Source organism: Juglans regia, chromosome 4 (assembly GCF_001411555.2).
Source record: "Juglans regia cultivar Chandler chromosome 4, Walnut 2.0, whole genome shotgun sequence".
Lineage (NCBI taxonomy): Eukaryota > Viridiplantae > Streptophyta > Magnoliopsida > Fagales > Juglandaceae > Juglans > Juglans regia.
This window is the reverse complement of record NC_049904.1, coordinates 5006259-5020761: the sequence shown is the minus strand read 5'-3', so window position 1 is coordinate 5020761 and position 14503 is coordinate 5006259. Positions and strand designations below refer to the sequence as shown.

Genomic DNA, 14503 nt, shown 5'->3' with positions numbered 1-14503 from the left:
TTCTTCCTCTGCACATTGCAACTCTCACTCAACAATGGACGGCAGACGCTGCATCCCTCATTCTTCACAGAGATGCCAACGGCAAATTGAAGAATTGAACCACACCGCGTCGAGATCAATAATATCATTTTTTTCTCTCCAGTCGATGAGTTTCGGTTGGTGCTTAACTCTCATGGCAGACGTCGGTGGGATCTCGATTTTGCTCAAAAACTATGCCGAAGGCATTGGTTTACACCCCTACTTTACACTTATTACTCAAATAGAAATGTTTTAGTTAAAAGAATTTCCAAAAATAGAAAATGATGTAATTTAATGTGATACGTTATATTATAAATTATTTTTATTATAAAATAAATCTAACATATTATATAAAATTTATAAATTTATTTTTATAAAATATCTTTTTACGTAGTACATCTCTTAGTCAGATCTTAACCAAGGCATTCGTGCCAACAAGCTGGTATATACAATTATGATATGCAATAATAATAGGGCACACCAAGCAGTCTACCTGTCAACCTCCTACTGCCCACAATAATTATGGAAAAACCAGCAACTTATTAAATTTCAATAGGGACATAAATGGCAGCAGCACATCCACGAAGCACCTACCACATCCACAAGCTAAAAGTATTAAATATTTAGTTAATATTATAAAATTGTTGTAAATATATAAATATAGTAAAACACATTTCATATATTTGGTAGGTGTCCATTAAAGTTCTTATATATATATATATATTTATGTATTCTCTTGATTTGTGTATTATTAATCTCAAAGTTTATGTATCTATTTAATATCATGTATTCTGAAGGTCCTCACTGGGTTGAGGTTTTTTCTCTCGAGTTAGAGTAGAGTCTCTCAAGTTGGGCTTCCTTGCTTGAAGAGTTGGAGATGGCTGAAGACTTGACAAAGCTATGGGAAGGTTTTAGCCTTACTGAGTAGGAGAGTTTAGGAGTCAAGGTGGAATCATCCACCCTTCACAAAGCGAAGGAAGAGGATGGTCCTGTTTGCTAGCCATGGTCATTGCAGACAAAGTTATCAACCAAGAAGCTTTCAAGATGATCATGTCTAAGATATGGAACACATTAGGCTTTCTCTGACATGGGTGAGAACAAATTTTTGTTAAAATTCCAAAAGTGTGAGGACAGGCAAAAGCTCATCCAAGGAAGGCCTTGGTCCTTTGATAGATGGTTTGTGTGCCTTCAAGATTTTGATAGAGATTTATCTTTGAATGCCATCCCTTTTCAAAATGAAGTTTTCTGGATGCAAGTTCATAACATGCCTCTTACTTGTATGACAAAAGAGGTTGGCATGAAGGTTGGGGAGTGTGCAGGGAAAGTGGTGGATATTATTGCTGATCAATGGGGGATTGGATGGGGGAAATTCATGAGACTCAAAGTGGAAGTGGATATCTCCAAAGCTTTGGTGAGAGGTACTTTTTTAAATTATGATGGTCTCCAAATATGGCTGCAATTCAAGTATGAAAGACTACCATCTTTTTGCTTTAAGTGTGGTGTTATCAAACACATTAATAAGTTATGCCCAAAACTATCAACTGTTAGAAGAGAGGAGGGTGATACTCATCAATATGGCCCCTGGCTGCGTGCTGCTGCTACTCCTTTTAATAAGTTTAATCAAAAGAGGTATGGAGGGGGAGATGATAGGGCTGAACAGACTACTGGAAAACCATGGCAGAATGGGCACTGTGGTGAGGATGATGACTCAAAAGGAAAGGATCACATGCAAGAGGATTCTCAAGAAGTCAATAAGGAAAATAGTACTCATAAGGAAAGTGGTTTTATTTTGTTAGAGGAGAACCGTGTGGAGGAAGGAGAGGAAGATAAGGGGGTCATTAAGGAGGGAATGAGAGGGCTGGGAAAGGAAACTTTATTTCAAATGAAGGAGTTACCTTTTGATAATGGGGTCAGACTTTCCAAATCTGATCGAGTCTCTAATAAGGAAAAGGCTATTATTAAGACTTCAGTTTCTGATCGAGATAAGCAAAAGACCAAAGCTAGTGCTATATCAACAGATTCCACTCTTGCATCACACATTAATGATCTAGATCATTTTTTGACTGAGTAGGCTCAATTGTTGGAAAATTCAAAAAAATGAGTTAGTTGGAAAAGAAGAGCTTGAGACAAATTTTATGTTGAGCATGCTACTGAAAGGAAGGAGAATCTGCAAAATTGTGACGAGAGGAAAAAGAGGTTGGGAAGTGAAAAGGTTGAGGCTTAAGTTATGTGGGAATAAGAAACAAAAGAAAGATCATGTGGTGGAAATGGAGACTTTTGTTAAAGATTTGGTGGTGGCTGATTTTCAGCCCCACCAACAGCAATGAGTTGTCTAAGTTGGAATTGACGAGGGCTTGGGAACCCTTGGACAGTTAGAGAACTTCACTTTTTGGTGAAGAATAAGGTCCCAAGTTTTGTTTTCCTGATGGAAACAAAATGTAAAAGGTCCAAGGTTGAGAAAATCAAGAGGTTTCTGAAAATGGAAAACAATTTTGTGGTGGATTGTAAAGGCTTAAGTGGTGGTCTGGCTTTCTTATGGAAGGAGGATGTGGATGCAATTCTAGTGTCTTACACTATGCAGCATATTTCCTTGAAAGTTAAGGATTCAATAAAAGAGAAGACATGGATCTTAACTGGCTTTTATGGAAACCCTATTACTGCTAACAGGAAAGGTAGTTGGCAGTTGCTTAGAAAGTTGAAACCAGAAAATGATGTGGGTTGGCTTTGTGTTGGAGATTTTAATGAAATTATCAGCACTAATGAAAAAGTTGGAGGGCCTCTAAGACCCTATGGTCAGATGGAATGCTTTCCAGAGGCACTGGAGGACTGTGACCTTAGTGATATGGGATATGTGGGGAACAAGTTTACCTGATCTAACAATCGTGGTGGGACTGAATTCACTAAAGAAAGGCTAGACAGAGCCTTATGCAACCCTCAATGGGCTGTCTAGAACACTAGAGTAGTGACCCTTTCATTAACTGCAGTCAATTTAGATCACTGCCCAATTTTCATCACCAATGGAAATCATCAACAAGGTGCAGGAAGTCATACCAAAATTTTCAGATATGAGGTGAGTTGGGGTCAAAGAGAAGAGTGTAACAAGTTAATTGCTGATGAGTGGAAGAGACCTAGTTCAGTTTCTAATAAGCTGAGTTATACTACTGAAGGTTTGAAGAGGTGCCAATTTAAAACTACAACAGTGGAGTAAACAGGCTGTGAGTAATACCAAAAAAGAAATACAACAAAAAATGGATCAACTCAACTTACTATAGCAGTGCAATCAAGGAGACAAGCATGACAGCATAAATTGGTCCCAGATTGTTATACGATGACAGAGATTGAGTTGATTGAGTTGAGAAATACTCTTAACTCATCTCATCTTATTATTATAAATTTTTATATAAAATATAATGAAAAATTCAACTTTTTCAAATATTAAAATAATAATAATATTAAAAGCTAATATTCTAATAATATTTTATTTAATTTTCATTTAAAATCATCTCATTTCATCTCCTAACTAGCTTCTAAATCTATACGTGGTCCTCAATTATAGCCTTACAATCTAATGCAATCGTTGCCTTTTTGACAAGTACTGCTGTTGTCAGCTTTAGGTTTTGTTTATTATTTTTAGATGAGATGAGATAAATTAAAATAAAAATTAAATAAAATTTTGTTAAAATATATTAACTCAAATTTTTTTTTTATTATTTATAAATATTTAAGGTAGGTTTGAATAGACAGTTTAGATGACATGATATAAGATGAGATTTTTTGAATTAACATAACATTAGATATTTTGTAAAAAAATATATTTAAATAGTGAGATGAAATGAAATTGATTTGACTTTCTTGAAATTTGAAACTATTTACATACTGTTCATGGCATTTTTTATTTTTTTATACTATTTATTTACTGTTTATTTAAATGTATATTTTTAAAAATTAAAAATTAAAAAATAAAATATTATATTTAGATAATCAAAATTATTGTATAATATAAATGTATAATCTAATATAAAAAGAAATTTTAAATAAAGTAATCAAATATAAAATCAAGTATATAGTATGGTCTAACTCAAATAAGATATTTTTATTTGAACTGGCTGTCTATTCAAAATTTCAAACCCCTCCTATTTAATGTCTCATTCGACCGTTCGTTTTTCCTCTATTTAATTATGGGTGTGGCTATTATGCGGTTCGACCGTTGGATGTATCATTTAGTATAAATTTTTTTTTTTTTTTATCTTTTATATTTTTTTAATATATTTAAAAAATAAAAAATATATCAATATATTTAAAATTATTAAAAAAAAAAAAAAAACAAACGATCAAATGAAAATATCAAATAGAATATTTTTCTTTAATTATATGAGAGGAGTCAGGACAGAGTGATCAGGACCCTTCACTGACCAAACTTGTCCGCGAATCTGCTCCCAAAGATCATCCCGTCAGTCCATCCTCCAGCTTTCATAAAGAACATTTTGAACAGTAACGATACATTTCATACAGTAACGATACATTCCAAAGCATTGATTAGCCTATATATATCATATCACCAATTTATAGCCTACATGTAGCCAGAAAATTGCACAAAAACATACACCGAATATTTTCACAAAATAATGGTGACCCTCAAGTCTACTTCCACCATCTTTCCGAGCAAGCCTACACCTGGAGGCGTATTACAGTTATCAGAGAACGACCAAAAAATGCAATGGACTCATGCACGCGTCATCTATATCTACAAAACCACCAGCGACAACAACGAACAAACAACAACACTCGAGACTCTGAAAGACTCCCTGAGCCGTGCATTGGTTCCCTATTACCCACTAGCTGGTCGACTACACTGGATTCATGGTGGCCGACTGGAACTCCATTGTAATGCCAAGGGAGCGCAACTATCGGAAGCTTATTCAGAAGCAAAACTTGATGAACTTGGGGACTTTGCACCAACAAAGGCAGTCGAAGATTTGGTCCCTAAGGTTGATTATGGTGCAAGTCACAAGGTTTAGCTGCGGTGGTCTCTGTGTTGGAACAGCCATGTCCCACACAATGGCTGATGGATGGTCTGCGGCTAAATTCTTCGAAGCATGGACCAAGTTGGCACGAGGAGATGAATTGGAGGAGAATGAGATGCCTTTCCATGATCGCACCATATTACGATCATCCGAACCACTTCTGCCTCCACGCTTTGAGCATATAGAGTTCACAAAACCACCACTCCTATTAGGACACACTGTTGCCAAAGAGGAGCAGATGAAAGAAACTTGTGCCACCATATTGAAAGTCACCAAAGAGCAAGTCGAGGGACTAAGGAAAAAAGCCAACGACATCCCACATCAAGACATGGAAATGGTGGTGACACGACCTTATTCTCGATATGAAGCAGTCGCTAGCCACTTATGTGTTGAAGTCCATGCCCTGAGCAGTCATTGTTGACTGCTCAGCGCTTAACCCTCAACCCCCAGCGCCCAACCACCTAATGAATGCAACAATAAATGCGTTCATACGTGAAGTAATGCGCCTATAAATTGAAAGCTTCAGACGAGAGCATCATACACCCAAAGAGAAAAGAAAAGAGAGAGAGCCGAGAGAGCTCTGAGAGAAAAGAAGAGAGTTGAGTTGAGTGGAGTGTGATCCTCCTCCTCTGTAATATTTTCTTGTGTTCCACTATTTATTAGTGAAGCTCTTTTCTGTGGATGTAGGCAGTTGCCGAACCACGTTAAATTTTTGGTGTCACTGAGTGCATGAGTGTACTCTTTTATTACCGCTTTTATCCCTTCCGCTGTGTTGATTTCCCCAACAAGTGGTATCAGAGAGTTTGTTGGAAGAAGTTTTTTACAGAAAACTCGGTTTTAGTGTGTAGCTCAGTTTTCAAATTTGAGCATACCACTGTGTTCGTCTCATCCAGACAAGAAAAGCGGTGGAAACCAGAGGCCAAACGGATGCCGCACGCGCTCCCACGCGCCGTCTGAAGATCGGAGAGTGAGACCCACTCTCGACACGCGTCCCACGCGCCAAGTAGAGTCTCTAGCGCGTGATTCCCACGCTCATACACGCGCCACACGCGCTCCAGAGAAGACTTGCGCGTGAATTTCACGCGCCCTGACGTGTTCTTGACTTTATAAAGCGCGTGAGGGACACGCGCCTACGCGTTCCACGCGCACCAGAGGTGTTCAGGCGCGTGAGGTACACGCGCCTACGCGCTGTTTGTCGCGCCACGCACTGCACGCGCGACAGAGTTCCTGTTTTGGTTCTTTTGCTCATTCCTTGTGCTATCTGAGTCCGATTTTGACGAAACAAGACTCGTTTCCAACAAAATCAGACGTTCCGGACACAACGGTGCTGTCCGTTTTGTGATATTTCACCTTAAAGATCTTGTACTTGTATTTTGTATTTAGAACAGTCTAAATCCATGGAGGATTCAGCATCAGGCGCCATGATAAAGCTGACTGCCTCAAACTACAGTCTTTGGAGACCTCGAATGGAGGATCTCTTGAACTGTAAAGATCTGTTTGACCCTTTGGAAGATGAAGGGAAGAAGCCAGATGAAGTTACGGATCAAGTGTGGAAAAAGATGCACAAGAAGACTATTGGTCAGATCAGGCAATGGATTGACCATAGTGTTTTTCACCACGTGGCCCAGGAGACGGATGCATATAACCTCTGGAAAAAGTTAGAGGATATGTATCAGGCTAAAACTGCTCGAAACAAGGCCCTCTTGATGAGACGGCTTGTTAACTTGAAGTTGAAAAGCGATACCTCTGTTGCCGAGCATACTAGCGAGTTTCAAAACCTAGTTAACCAGCTCGGGTCCGTCAACCTGAATCTTGGCGATGAAGAACAAGCCCTGCTACTTCTCAGTTCATTACCAGACAGTTGGGAGACGCTGGTGGTCTCCCTAAGTAACTCTACTCCAGATGGCAAACTTACCATGACGATGGTTAAGGATGCCCTGTTTAATGAGGAGGCCAGACGAAAAGAGACAAGCATGAATCAAACTCATGCCCTTGTCACCGAGAGTAGAGAAAGGCCTCAAGGTAATGATAGAGGGAGAAGTGGAGGCAGAAACAGAGGGAAGCCTCAACCACGTGGAAGGTCCAGCAGTAGCAGGAACCAGCAGACGGGTAACATAAAATGTTACCACTGTGGCAAAGAAGGCCACATGAGGAAACACTGCCGCAAGTTTTTAAGGGAGCAAGGTCAAAGCAGTAAGCTGAAGAAAGAAGATGGTGAAACCCTTGTCACTCTTTCTGGAGATGTGGCAATACTCTCCACCAGTGACGAGACGTGTCTGCACGTTGCAAGCCATGATGTTGAGTGGGTGGTAGACACAGCAGCATCATACCACGCCACTTCCCACAGTGAATTTTTCACTACGTACAAAGCAGGAGACTTTGGTACGGTAAGGATGGGGAATGCCAGTTCCTCGAAGATCGTGGGTGTTGGCGAAGTGCAGATAAAAACCAACGTTGGTTGCACCATGGTGTTGAAAGATGTTCGACACATTCCTGACCTTCGGCTCAACCTGATTTCCGGGACAGCCCTTGATCGACAGGGCTATGACAGCTACTTCAGCAAAGGCACTTGGAAGCTGTCACAAGGTGCCATGGTTGTCGCCCGAGGACATATTTGCGGTACGTTGTACAAGACCCATGTGAAGATCGGTTCTGATAGCCTCAATGCAGTGGAAGACGAGGCATCACCGAATCTGTGGCACAAGAGACTCGGACACATGGGTGAGAAAGGGTTAGATACGCTTGCAAAGAAGGCACTTATCAAAATTGCCAAAGGAACAGCGTTAAACCCTTGTGAGTACTGTTTGTTTGGCAAACAATGTAGAGTCTCGTTTAAATCCTCTACGAAGAGAAGATCAGAGTTGTTGAGTCTGGTACACTCTGATGTATGTGGTCCCATGGAAGAAGAGTCATTGGGAGGTAACAGATATTTCGTGACATTCATTGATGATGCTTCACGAAAGGTCTGGGTATATGTTTTGAAGTCAAAGGATCAGGTCTTCGAGCACTTCAAGAATTTCCACACCCTAGTGGAAAGAGAGACGGGAAAGAAGTTGAAGTGCCTGCGAACGGACAACGGAGGAGAATATGTCTCCAAAAGGTTCGCTGCATACTGCGCTGATCGCGGTATTCGACATGAGAAGACGGTCCCATATACCCCTCAGCACAATGGTGTAGCCGAAAGAATGAACCGGACCATCATTGAAAGAACAAGATGCATGCTCAGTATGGCCAAGTTACCAAAGCCATTCTGGGGTGAAGCTGTTCTAGCTGCCTGTTACCTGATCAACAGATCACCTTCTGCACCACTGGAATTTGAAATTCCTGAGAAGGTTTGGTCTGGAAAAGATGTCTCTTACTCTCACCTGAGAGTGTTTGGGTGCAAAGCCTTTGCACACGTATCCAAGGAGCTGAGACAAAAGCTCGATGTCAAGTCAACTCCATGTATCTTTGTTGGATATGGAGATGAAGAATTCGGATACAAGTTATGGGATCCAGTGACAAAGAGAATTGTCAGAAGTAGGGACGTTGTGTTCCATGAAAACCAGAACATAGGAACTGAAGCTTCATCAAGAGAGCTTAGTTCCGATACTCCAAATCCTGCACCATTACAGTCCGCCACAGATAATGAGGAAATGCAGGATCGAGATCCAGAAGCAGAAGAAGAAGCTCAGGGTGTCGAGCAGGGGGAGCAAGAATCCTCTCCACCAGCAGCTGGTGTACCACCACAAGGGTTAGATGGTGATGAACCTCCTTTGGTTGATGAACCAAGAAGATCGGCAAGAGGCCGCCTACTGATTCCGTCGAGGAGATATCCGGAATCAGACTATATTCTGCTTACTGATGAGGGGGAGCCAGAGAGTTTCCAGGAAGTTCAAACTCATGCTGATAGAAGCCTATGGGTGCAGGCAATGCAAGAAGAGATGAGTTCTTTGCAGAAAAATCAGACCTATGAGTTGGTGAAACTTCCTGAAGGAAAGAAAGCCCTAAAGAACAAATGGGTGTTCAAGCTGAAGAAAGATGGCCAAGGAAAGCTGATGAAGCACAAGGCCAGATTGGTTGTCAAAGGATTCCAGCAGAAGAAGGGAATCGACTTTGACGAGATATTTTCTCCGGTGGTGAAAATGATGTCGATCCGAGTCATACTCGGATTGGTAGCCAGCTTGAATTTGGAACTCGAACAGATGGATGTGAAGACAGCCTTTCTCCATGGAGATTTGGAGGAGGAGATCTATATGGAGCAACCAGAAGGGTTTGCAGCTCCAGGGAAAGATCACTTAGTCTGCAGGCTGAAGAAGAGTCTCTATGGCCTCAAGCAAGCGCCAAGGCAATGGTACAAGAAGTTCGACTCATTCATGATGAGTCATGGTTACAAGAGACTTGTTGCAGATCAGTGTGTCTATGTTCGAAGGTTCCAGAACGACAAGTTTGTCATACTCCTTCTTTATGTTGATGATATGTTAATCGTTGGTGAGGATAGGTCCATGATTAACAAACTAAAGAAGGAACTATCCAAGTCCTTTGACATGAAGGACTTAGGCCCAGCACAGCAAATTCTGGGCATGAAGATTGTTCGTGATAGGAAAGCCAAAAGGGTGTGGCTATCACAACAAAAATATGTTGAACAGGTCATCAGACGTTTCAACATGGGAGATGCTAAGCCAGTCAATACTCCACTTGCTAACCACTTCAAATTGAGCAAGAGCTCGTGTCCTTCTTCAAAGAAAGAGATTGAAGAAATGGAAGCAATCCCCTACTCTTCAGCAGTAGGAAGCCTAATGTATGCAATGGTTTGTACCAGACCAGATATTGCTCATGCTGTAGGCATGGTGAGCAGATTCCTTTCAAATCCAGGAAAGGATCATTGGGAAGCAGTCAAGTGGATTCTCAGGTACCTGAAAGGTACATCGAATATGTGCTTGTGTTTTGGGGGAGCTAAACCAGTTTTGGAAGGCTATACAGATTCAGATATGGCAGGAGATCTGGATAGCAGGAAATCTACTTCGGGATTTCTCTTCACCTTTGCAGGAGGAGCTGTCTCTTGGCAGTCCAAGTTGCAAAAGTGTGTTGCTTTATCCACAACAGAGGCAGAGTACATTGCCGCAGCGGAAGCTGGGAAAGAGATGCTGTGGATGAAGCGTTTTCTCCAAGAACTAGGAGTTAGTCAAGAGGACTACAAGGTACATTGTGATAGTCAAAGTGCTCTAGATTTGAGCAAGAATTCAATGTACCACTCCCGCACCAAGCATATTGACATCCGCTATCATTGGATACGCGAAGCGATGGAACAACAGCTGTTGAAGCTTGTGAAGATCCATACGAAAGAGAATCCAGCAGACATGCTGACGAAGGTGGTTACAAGTGAGAAGCTTGAGTTATGCAGAGACATAGCTGGGATGGAGAACATATAGGTAAATGGGCATGGAGGGGGAGAATTGTTGAAGTCCATGCCCTGAGCAGTCATTGTTGACTGCTCAGCGCTTAACCCTCAACCCCCAGCGCCCAACCACCTAATGAATGCAACAATAAATGCGTTCATACGTGAAGTAATGCGCCTATAAATTAAAGCTTCAGACGAGAGCATCATACACCCAAAGAGAAAAGAAAAGAGAGAGAGCCGAGAGAGCTCTGAGAGAAAAGAAGAGAGTTGAGTTGAGTAGAGTGTGATCCTCCTCCTCTGTAATATTTTCTTGTGTGCCACTATTTATTAGTGAAGCTCTTTTCTGTGGATGTAGGCAGTTGCCGAACCACGTTAAATTTTTTGGTGTCACTGAGTGCATGAGTGTACTCTTTTATTACCGCTTTTATCCCTTCCGCTGTGTTGATTTCCCCAACATTATGGAGGTGTATATGCAAGGCACGAGCGAGTGATAACACTCAACCAACAAGACTTTCCTTAGCGGTTGATTTTCGTAGTCGCTTGAAGCCGTCTCTCCCCCCAGGATACTTTGGAAACACAGTTCTTCCGACCGTAACCTCGAAATGTGTCCATGGCGACCTCTTGGCCAAACCACTTAGTTATGCTGCTGGAAAAATAAGGGAAGCCATCGAACGTATCACAGACGAGTATATAAGGTCTGCTCTTGATTATATAACTAGCCAGGAGGATGTGAGTGCTTTGAGGAGTAACTTCCATATTCGTGCATACACAAAAACACCTAATTTCTTAGGAAATCCCAACGTTTATATTGGAAGTTGGATTAATTTGCCATTTTATGGTATGGATTATGGATGGGGAAAGCCAATATACGTCGGTCCAGGATTATTAAATGATGATGGCAAGTCGTTCATCATGTCAAGTCCAACTGCTGATGGATCTCTCCTCATAGCACTTCGTTTGCAAACAGAATACATGGATTCTTTTAAGAAGCTCTTCTATGAGGACATGCCACGGTAATGGGCTGTAAAAATCCAGAAACTTAATTACAAGCAGTCAGTTAAATAATAGCATCGTCTATCCATTGTCACCAAGGGAAGCTGTACGTTGCGTGCTATTATGTTGATCTTAGGTTCCTTGTTTAATTTATTTCCTTGAGCTTGTGATCAGTTGAGAAAGTGATGGATATAAATTACATTTGGGGTATTATCATTGTTGGAGTCTCATTGTACTTTTAGGACTTGGCCATAGTAGTTGATTTGTTTGGAAACTATTGCAAAATTTGCCATTAATGTTGAATAATCATAATAAGAATAAAATATTTAGAAAATAATTATAAAAATAAGCCTTGCAAATTTGAAGTACACCCGGCAGTCTGCCTCCACCTACCATGACCCAATAATTTCGTAAACATCACGGCCACAAAGTATATTATATGCCAAAAAAAATCAAAGATTTTTTGTTTAAAATAATATTTTTATTTATTATTCTCACACACTACAAATCATACATATATATTTTTTATAATAAATATGGGGTGTATGGATAATAAGTAGAACAACTCAATTAGTTTAGCAAGAATAAAATAAAATTAAAAATAATAAATAATAAAAATTATTTTAAAATATATAAAGTGTGTGGTGTGGAATGATGAATATCATTCCTCTTTTAAAAAATAAGGAGTCTAGCAACTAAAAAATGAACGACATTCTACACTACACATTTTACATATTTTAAATTCAAATATGTATGTATATGTATATATTATATATATACACGATCAATAAATAATATGCTTAAATTTAAGCGATTGAAAATCAATTGAAAACAAGCCGAGCAACTAAAAAAGCGAACGAGATTCCTTATCAGGACGTGGAAATGGTGTTGACGTGTCTATATTCGCAATACGAAGCAATTGCCAGCCATTTATGGAGATTTATAGGCAATTAGGTGTGAGCTGACGATAACTCTCAACCAACAAGAGTTTACATAGTGTTTGAGTTTCACAGCCACTTGAAGCCACCTCTCCCTTGAAGATAGTTGGGGATCATAGTCTTCAGACTGTGACATTGAAATGTGTCCATGACGACCTTTTGGCCAAGCCATTAAACTTTGGTGCAAAGAATCTAAGGGAAGCCATCGAGCATATGACAGATAACCATATAGGGTCTATTCCTGATTTTATATCTAGTAAGGAGAATGTGAGTCTTTGGAGAGACAGCTTCCACATTGGTGGATATAATGAAATACCAAATTTCTTATTGAGTCCAATGTTTCTAAGTTTAATCAATTGAGTAATGCTAGATACAATCTTCAAATGAGGCCCATTATCCGCATGGTGCTGGGCACATTGCTTAAGGATGACTATTGTATTGCCTTGACTTCCTATATAATAATTGACCTCGGAGGTCAAAGCAATCCAATGACTTGAATATAATTTTAAATCTTTAATAAATTGTATATATTTATATACAATATATTTATTTATATATATATAAATAAAAATTTTTTTTATATGTGGAGCGGGGGTGGGGCGGGGCCCCGCTGGGGTCATCCCGCCCCTCGCTCCCGCATGGGCGGAGCGGGATAGACCGCCCGCCCATTCGGAGGCGGGGCGGGGCCCTGCTGCCTACCCCTATTTCAAATAGATAAGATTTATATAAACCTTTTATAAAATAATAGGTTTCACTAATAAAAAACTAATTTTTTTTTAAAGTAAGATCCATATTTGTATAAAAATTTGTATGGGCAAATCATTTCTCAAAATAATATATGCACGTTCTAGAGGTCATTACTCGTTCTTTTTCCTTCTTTTTAAAATACAGGTATAGTCAATCATTCTTGGGACTAGCGAAAAATAATGATCCAATGCTGGCGGACAAAACCACGTAATTGGCCTCGTAGACGCAACCATCCTCCGTTAATACCTTCACGCCGTTTCTCGATTGCTGTAATTCCCGAACGACCTTGCATCAAATCCGTGCATGATAACACAGCCATAAATGTGTGAGCTTAATTTAACATAAAAAACAAAGTCCAAGGCAACAGCACATAAGATTCTGAGAAGTCAAACCAAGAAAATCTGTGCAATTTGGAATTCCAAAATGAAGAATGTGAAATGTTTATTGAACGAGAATCTGTGCAGAGTTTAGGTAAACAGACCAGTTACCAGGTCATTACTCGTTCTTTTTCTTTCTTTACTAGCGAAAAATAATTGGTCTCGAGCGTAACAGCTGTGAGTAATTGACTCATAACGGGACACTCAGATTAATAATGTGCTATTATGTTCAAGGACTAAAGTCCGGTTATTATGACTAAATCAATTTACCAAACAATCTCGAATGTCTACGATATTTCAGTTAATCGCCTGGGTGCAAAAAGGGTTAGCGTAGTCATGAATTGCAAGAATTTCACGATCAACTAGCGAGCACAATGTCATGAAATCAAAAGATACTTGACATGTACTGTGAGTTCGAACTAGATTTGAAAAGGTTTGAAAGTGCATAAAAAAATGGAAGAGGAAACGTACGGGTAAGGGGGATCTCAAGGAAATAAGGTCACTTTGGAGAACACCAATGCTGGCGGACAAAACCACGTAATTGGCTTCGTAGACGCAACCATCCTCCGTTAATACCTTCACGCCGTTTCTCGATTGCTGTACTTCCCGAACGACCTTGCATCAAACCCGTGCATGATAACACAGCCATAAATGTGTGAGCTTAATTTAACATCAAAAACAAAGTCCAAGGCAACAGCACATAAGATTCTGTGCGAAGTCAAACCAAGAAAACCAAGAGAGTTACGTTGGATTAGTTAAAAAGATTAGTGTGAAATTTTGAATTACAATAAATATATATTTTTTTAAATTTAAAAGGCTACTGTTTATTCATCAAATCTATTTTTTATTCACTTTTAATCTCTAATGATCTTTTTATTCACGTTTAATCTCCAATCGTTTTATAATAATAATGTAAGAATCAAATTAATTATTAATTAACATATTTTTAGTTATTAAAATTTAAACGATTATATAATTAAATAAATCTTTACAACTTCTTCATATTTTATATTTTATATTTATTAT

General features: G+C 39.6%; 1 protein-coding gene across 1 annotated transcript; it reads left to right on the top strand.

The window, feature by feature from the left end:
* The first annotated feature begins 5076 nt into the window (after nucleotides 1–5076).
* On the top strand, nucleotides 5077–11439 carry LOC118348143 (spermidine hydroxycinnamoyl transferase-like). Its single transcript, XM_035689130.1, has 2 exons — nucleotides 5077–5379; nucleotides 10900–11439. Exons 1-2 carry the CDS (start codon nucleotides 5077–5079, stop codon nucleotides 11437–11439), a joined length of 843 nt encoding a protein of 280 aa, XP_035545023.1.
* The last annotated feature ends 3064 nt before the right edge of the window (nucleotides 11440–14503 follow it).

Coding starts and splice junctions, on each gene's coding strand:
- LOC118348143 (XM_035689130.1), top strand. CDS start 5,077: ATGGCTGATGGATGGTCTGCGGCTAAATTCTTCGAAGCATGGACCAAG. Junction 5,380..10,899: donor CACATCAAGACATGGAAATG/GTGGTGACACGA, acceptor TGTATATGCAAG/GCACGAGCGAGTGATAACAC.